An 8,048-nucleotide genomic window follows, 5' to 3' on the forward strand; every position below is an offset into this window, starting at 1 on the left:
ACCCATTTAACACCCTTCAAAGGGTGTTCCTTTTCTTAGAAGGTGTAATAAAGGAGTAAAAAAGGAGTATATACAAATTTACACACTATTTACACCCCAAATACACCCAAACGGGAGTTTTTCAGTTTACAGTGTGTATGACCCTCTGCCAGCAGCAGTTACACAGCAGAGAACACACAGCAGGCTACATTGTCTATTTCCTCCTTGGGGACTAATCTTTCGCGTCCAATGCCTTGTAAGAGAGGAGTCTTACAAGTTAACTGTGCCTTTACTACGGCCAGCACCTCCTATATAAAGAAGGCGTTGGTACGGCTGGCCGCTCAGCAGACCTTATTTTGTTGGCCCTGACGAGCATTGGATAGAAGGAGTCGGGTAGGGGATTGATGCTCGATAATCTTCAGAAGACTTCTCGGATCTCAAGCCTTTGGCCATCAGTCTTCGACCCAGGTCTACCCCAAGAGCCGCTTCTCTTGTGTTATCTTTTGTCATACATCTCGTGTACATTCCCTCACCGTGCTGGTTACTCTGATATTCTATTATCAACTCAAAATTCTTTCATGCTAGCGTCTCGCGACTCCACAGCAAGCTGCGCATATAAGCATCCGATGGGGCTATAAGCGGGCTTTGTCACCATAATCTTCGAGGCACATTCCACTAGAGGAGCAGCCAAGGGAGCAGCTACTTCCATGTGCAAGATAATTGTGTCTCATAGCTAAACTTTTGCGGACTGGCCTATGGACATAATTTGCATAATATTACAACCAGAACTCTAGCACGAGAGCAGACTTTTGTGTACGTGTGCTTTATTTCCCGGGTGTACACGAAGCTTTGAACAAGCACTTGTTAACCCTGAAATGTGGCGACATATGCAGAAGTATAATTACCAATGAAAGATGAAAGTCACTGAGAAGGTTAGCCAGCTGTAGGACTCGAACCCACATCTTCTGGATTGCCGGTCCAGGGCTCTACCAATACGCTGTGCAAGTATGTCTCTGCGCATGAGAGGAGGCAGTGAGAGGGAAGAGGGAGGGCGCCGCCTTAGCCAATGGGGCTTCCCAAGTGGAGTAACCGGGAGAGGAGATATGCGCAGAACGCTCGGTTACTTGCAGAGCGGATTGAGCTAAGCTAACACGCCTTCTCAGCGACTTCTAGGGTGCGTCATGTGAAGGGACAAACCAGCCACGCTCTCTCTCTCTCTCACACACACTCATCCTCCTTTCACTCTTACATTTTTGCTCACTCACACACACGTTCATACGACAGGATCGACGCAGGCGGCAACTGACGAACAACTCATGTTAATCAGTTGCCTCCTGCGTTTTGCGCCGCTTCACACATTATATCATGCATTATATACAGGGCCGTGTACACCAAAGGGAGTCTGGCCATTAATGGGACCTGCCTATACCTAGAGCTCCACCCACTTTTTGAGCTCTCTGGCCAATCACGAGGCAAAATACAGTTCGCTATTAATCCCAGGCTATCCCAGTGTATGCCAAAGGGAGTCTGGCCATTAGGAGGAGCCTAAAAAAGAGGCTTGACCTGTCAATCAAATTGAGCGTTTTTCATTGGCTGCTGTTTTCTATGGGGGCCGCCATGACAGCAAAATTTTCCCGAAAATGGCGGCGTAGCTTGGAACGGTGACGCGAGGATTTCATGACCAATTTTTTTCACAAATTACGTCAATGTTATTCCATAAGTGTACATTCTGTTGTAATTATCTTTCAACTCACCTTTAAATCGCGCCCCAGTGTCGATGTTTACCTGAAAATAACATGTTTCGTCGTCCTTGTTAGGCCTAGTAACGACAGCAATCACAGTCAAATAGCAAGAAAAACGGTACGGATTGCCAAAAATTTGCATTTTATGACATACTTTTATTCATGTACACACCTTTGCCCATTCTTGATTCAATCATGTTTACCCGTATTCACCAGCCGACTTAAACCATTGGTTTAGTGACGTCGGGTTTAAATCGATCACGTCGATTTGGTCGTCGATTGTGGTCGCGTGTAATAATTTCATCCGCATCGACCATCGCTTATTTATCGTCTGTTGTGCGACCTGTGTGGTGAACTGCAACGATCAACATTGCCTCTCGATTGCTGGGGCATTCCAGCAGCGTTCTTTATACGCTTCTGAGCCCGGTGTCAGGTGCGCAACGTGTGTGCAAGTGTTTGATCACTGTAGGCTATGTAAACAGAAAGAAAGTTGATGCAAAGGTGGCCTTATGCTGCATCGGACTCCCACACGCACAACTTTTACGATGTTATCGTCTTAAGAAATCGACGTGGTACCTTCAACGTTAGAGTATCTCCTTCCTGGCTGTTTTTCTTTGGAGCGCAACGCATACGGAAAACGTACTCAAGGTGCTGCGTTGTTTACGTCCTCGTCCTGTGTATGGGTGTATTTCGTTTGCCTGTTTAGCTCTGTTTCCGTCATGTTACCCAGGGCGTCCCTGCTGTGAGCATGGAAGTGTCGTGACGCCCTGTCAGTGCGTTGCGCTGCTGTGCTTAACTCTGACCTCTTTTATTTCTGCATTTCAGCATATCAGATTATTGTACAAATCAGTAAGCACTAAATTGATTGTTCTGTTCAGCCCACAAAGAATCATCATTACCTTTTGACTGTCTCTTGCTCTGATGAAATTTCACGAAATAGGAGCATACCTAATGTATATATTTGTCATTACAGTTGCTGAGCATATTTGTCACCTGATGTGATGCATTTGACATTGTTAAAATAAAAGGCAACACTTTAACGTCATTACACTACATGTGAGTCATTCAGAATTTGTAGTTTACTGAGACCATATACACAAAATATAGTTGTTAAAATGAACCAAATATATCATAGAGAAGGTGTTATGCCAGTTTCAAGAGTGGTGTTTCAAGGATGGAGCAAATAGGAATGGACCAAAGAAAACACATACAACAGCTGCAACATCACCTACAAATAAGCTTGTGCTGCTATTTTGTTCAATAATAGCATTGTGCTTATTTCTTCAACGTCATATATTATTGAGGGGACACTTTTACACAACTGGTTGGGGACTTACATGTTTTCCATGCTTATTCTTTACAAGCTTCTCTCTCAACTTCATACTGGCATTGCAAATTTCACTAGCATCATCATCGCACCATTACATGCCAAACCATCACCACCACCAATGCCTAAAAACTCCCCACAGCTCATGCCATGCCATGCTAAAATACGGCTGCCAACAGCACATCATGCACTAAACAAGTGTAGGAAGGCGGGGTAGGTCGTACGAATTATGGTGTGTAGACAGCCAGAAGACGTGGACAGAAGAACAATGACATGGAACGACTGCATCATGCACTATGCTCCATAGGCGCCGACTGCGGGGGGGCTTGGGGGCCTGAGCCCCCCCCCCCCCCCCCGGAGCTTTCCCAGGGGAGGGCCGGGCCCCCTCCGGGGAGCCTGCCCAGCTACTCGAGATGAAAGTTTCGAGGGTTATCATAAGAATCGCGTGTTTCATGCGAGTGACCATGACGATCCTGTAACAATTTGCCTCACAACGTCGCAACACGGAATTCCAGACACCCTGCCCGACCTCTGTGCATGAAAAAAAAGGGGGGGGACGTTGTGCCCGTGCCCCCTCCGGCAGATTGAAAACTCTCCGCCTATGCTATGCTCTGTAAAATCTCTCCTTATTTAAGTTTTTAATTTAGGAATCTTGTTCAGAAAGAATTTGCGTAGTGATGCAGTTAGTTATCACTCCACTCAAACACAGATCACTCAACTTTGACGATGAAATGACGTAAGATGCCATGAGAATGATAACTGCCACTGTATAATTGTGTGAACTTATTTTGTTAATTTTTATTTCACCAGCTCTTCACCGCTTGCTTGCCATTTTTTTAGTTTTCCAGTCATGGAATAGTTCTCTGACTATTTTCCCAGTTTTCCATGCCTTACTGAATTGCAGACATCATGAGACACACACAGTAATTCAAGCAACTGGGCATTCCAAGGATTACATGTTTGTATCGCTCATGTTTGTGACCTGCCTCGTCTAATTCTCATTCTTTACACAGATGATAAAGCTCTGAAAAATTATTGCACAGGCTACATTTATGCACTATGTGGTTACGCAGTTTGGCTGTACAGCTTTGTACTGAGAGATAGTGCTATTTCTTGTGAAACAACACAGTGGAATACCAAAGCAAGGCACACCTAGAGGTGCTCATTCTAGCATGAAACCTCTGTAGTCACTGATCATTGCCTGCTTGCTTTCTGTATTGATCTGTAGCAGACAGTAAGATGAAGTTCGCAATGGACAAATGTACGCAATGCAAATAAGGTCACACAAAGAAAGGAATGCAACTTGAAATCTGGTGCATCTGAGCTACAATGTGCTGTATTACTTTTATTAAAATTTACATGATTGTATATCTTTCTTCCACAATTTCAGTTAATTTTTGAGCCGCTTTGGTAGTTGTCACTTTGTAGTGGCCGACATATTCATCCAGGTGTGTCAGCACAAATCTATGCAACTGGACAGTTTAATGTAGTGAGCATGGTGTACTGCATCATGAAGGACAAAGTATGGGAGCAGATGAATGGGACATAACACTGAATATGTAGTAAAATAATATAGATGCCTCTGCATGACTAACCACCTAACTTCAGTAACGAGTGATGAACATGCAGCCTTTAGGCAACTTGAGGAAATTAATACATGATGTATGGGGGGATGGTTCGCAAGATATACCAGCACCCAAAGCAACAGTTTCACAGGTTCCGGGCAAATGCATTACACTGGCGCACCCCCAAGATGAGCATGTAATTATTTCGTTCCACTTTACTGAACTTTATGCACCCCTGAGGGTGCAATAGAAAATGTGGGAGGAGAGGGGGTTTCTAAAAAGAATCAGAAGTAGTGTGAATTTCCCGTTAAAAAGAAATGAAAAATTCCACACACACAACCACATGATTTATGAACCTATGGTGAAGCAAGCTCTTACACAGACTAGTTTTTCGTGTGTTTCATGAAGGTCAGTTGTATTGGAGATGGCATGGTATGCTATAAGCCTAAGCTAATGCCAGTCACAAATTTGTGTAGCAGTAAATTTTCTTCACATGTGGCTTTGAAGAACTGCTTACTTGAAAAAATATAAATAACCAGGTGTGACACATATACAATCATATGTCACGGGCATTTGGTGCCAGTCATTCATTGAAAGTAGTTGGCATGAGATGCCACATATTCTCCTGGTGACGATGAGGGGGAAAGAAGCTTTCAGCGATAAACTTATGTCATGGTGTCGCGTATTGCAACAGCATTCAGACACTGTTTCGAGTGACAGATCCATAGATGTTAAAATCATTTGTCATGACGCTGATGACACATTCTTAGTTACATCCGAACTTTGTTACCGTAGTATTCCCATATTCTGTATACCCTCCACTCACTGCTTTAGGAGTGCGAGTCAAGGCAGAGGAGAGCTGGTGTGAAATGGGAGTACCCATTCTGCGTAGTTATTGTACAGGACATGTCGTACGGGAAAAGCCGTGGACGCTTAGCATACACCTGAGCTGGTGTAAGGGGAACGAGTTGCAACATAATTGAATGTACAGTAAGGTATTACACATATGCATATTAGAAGTGGATATTGGTTTGGTTCACTATTTTTGAACTCGGCTATTCAGAACATGTTGAAGGCAGGCACAACACCAAATTAGAGGCATTGTGGCATTCGCGATAAATAGAAGCATGATTGCAATGTGGATGCGGGAGTATATTATAAATCATGTAGCATGATTCCATAGGAATGTGTTTTCTGATTCTTACCTCTACAGGATACGAGACTACACAACAAGAGTGCACTGATCACACCAATGTAAAGCTGCGGGGTCGTCGAGCAATTTTTAACAGTCCTGCTGTGAGAAAGCAGTAAACCTGGGAGGCAGCAACAGTGCGTGTGCACGGGACGGGTTTATTCCGAAAGTGGGGCAGGTGTGCCAGAATGGGTGCGCACGCAACGAGGTTCGCATGTCGAGTTCTTCTAGCACCCCCCCTCGACAGGTTATCCCTCGATGAGCCCCATCCGTTGCCTTAACGCCTCCAGTCTCGGTCGTGGTAAAGGTTTCGTCAACGCGTCCGCGATGTTGTCAGCGGACTCGCAGTACTGAAAGTTGATGATGTTGTGTGCTACTAGATCACGTAAGTGATGGTGACGGACATCGATGTGCTTTGTCCTGGCGTTGATCCCTTCACTAAGGGCAAGCTTAATGCAGCCCTGATTATCCTCGAACATAGGTGTCGGTTGATCAATGACTAGTCCGAAATCTTCCAACAATGGACGCAGCCACAAAACTTCCTGTGAAGCATAAGCCGCGGAAATGTACTCTGCTTCGGTGCTCGACAGAGCAACAGATGACTGTTTTCTGCTGGACCAAGTGACCGGGCTGTCTCCAAGCAGGATGATGTAGCCACTTGTTGACTTGCGGTCAGTGACGTTGCCGGCCCAGTCTGCGTCGACATATCCTGTCAAATCCAAGCTTTGTCGACCTGTAAGGGTCAGCTTAAAGTGCCGAGTATGCATCAGGTACCTGAACAGCTTCTTCACCGCCCCCCAATCTCGCTGACGTGGACTGCTCACTCGACGACAAAGTATGCCAGTTGCGCAGGCGATATCAGGCCGTGTCGTCGTGCTCAGATACAGCAGCTCTCCGACTGCTTTCAGATACAGATCGTTGCTGGGCAGTAGGTCTTCTACCCCCGTAAACTTCAGATAGTCTGGATCCATTGGTGTGAAGCTGGTCTTAGCAGTACTGAGGTTATATTTCTCCAGCAATGCATCTATTTTGTTCTTCTGATGTAGCAGGAAACAGTCGTGACGTGGTCTCTATCTCGATACCAAGGTAGTGGCAGACATGTCCAAGGTCCTTCAGCTCAAAGTGCCTATTCAACTGATGCCAAATTCCTGTTATGGTAGGATTGTCTCGATGGCAAATTAACATGTCGTCCACGTATACAAGTACGTATAGCCGGGATCCGTTCACTACTTCGGTGTACAAACAGGGGTCTGCCTGGCTCCGTGTGAAGCCCGCTCCAAGTAGTACTTGATTGGCTTTGATGTTCCATGCCCTGGCAGCCTGTTTAAGTCCATACAACGACTTCTGAAGCTTACACACGAGATGTTCCTCCCCTGGAGCGATGAACCCTTCCGGTTGCTGCATATATATGTCTTCTTCGATTTCGCCATTCAAAAATGCGGTTTTTACGTCGAAATGACGAACTCTCAGGTTCTCGGCAGCTGCCACTGTTAAAAGAATCCGCAGTGTGGTGAGCTTCGCGACTGGAGCAAGCGTGGCATCATAGTCCTCTCCAAACCGCTGGGAGAACCCCTGAGCGACCAGTCTTGCCTTGTAACGCTCAACGTTGCCATCTTTGTCCCGTTTAGTTTTAAAAATCCACTTGCAGCCGAAGGGCTGCTTGCCCTCCGGTAACTGTGCAAGAACCCAGGTGTTGAGCTGGTGAAGCGAATCGATCTCATCGACAGCAGCCTTTATCCATTTGTCCTTGTCAGCAGCTGGCAACTTCTGCATGTCCTTCCAGCTAACTGGATCGGGCGCGGATGCCGCGCAGGCTACATAAGAAAGACGGTCCGGAGGTACTCCTTTGTTGCTCCGACTCGAGCGCCGTGGTTGAACGGGACCATCCCCATCAGCTGCGGGAGCAACTCCATCTGCCATCTGAACATCCGCACCGGACCCTGGTACAACTCTGTCAGTCACCGGAACATCTCCAACGCTGTCACCGCGCAAGGGCAAGCTAGGAGGGCGAAAGCTAGGCAGCTCCACTTCAACGTCACCAGGAGACGACTGCTCCGAACGCTGTGTGCCCGGACGCCGGAAAGCGGGTGATTCTCCACAGAACGCTTCCATGATTGGGCTTTCGTCAACGATCACACTGCGTGTCACTTTGACACTGTGACTACCTTTAAGAAGCACCCGGTACCCCTTCTGCGTCTCGCTGAAGCCCACTAGCACACCCTCAAGAGCCCGAGCGTCCCATT

The 8,048-nt window shown here is 46.3% G+C and overlaps 1 protein-coding gene across 1 annotated transcript; it reads right to left on the minus strand.

Annotated features, from left to right (window-relative positions):
• Positions 1-6,053: 6,053 nt before the first annotated feature.
• On the minus strand, positions 6,054-6,776 carry LOC135395770 (uncharacterized). The gene has a single exon (XM_064626862.1). It carries the CDS (start codon positions 6,774-6,776, stop codon positions 6,054-6,056), a length of 723 nt encoding a protein of 240 aa, XP_064482932.1.
• Between the last annotated feature and the right edge of the window lie 1,272 nt (positions 6,777-8,048).

The sequence above is a fragment of the Ornithodoros turicata genome, chromosome 5 (assembly GCF_037126465.1).
Source record: "Ornithodoros turicata isolate Travis chromosome 5, ASM3712646v1, whole genome shotgun sequence".
NCBI lineage: Eukaryota > Metazoa > Arthropoda > Arachnida > Ixodida > Argasidae > Ornithodoros > Ornithodoros turicata.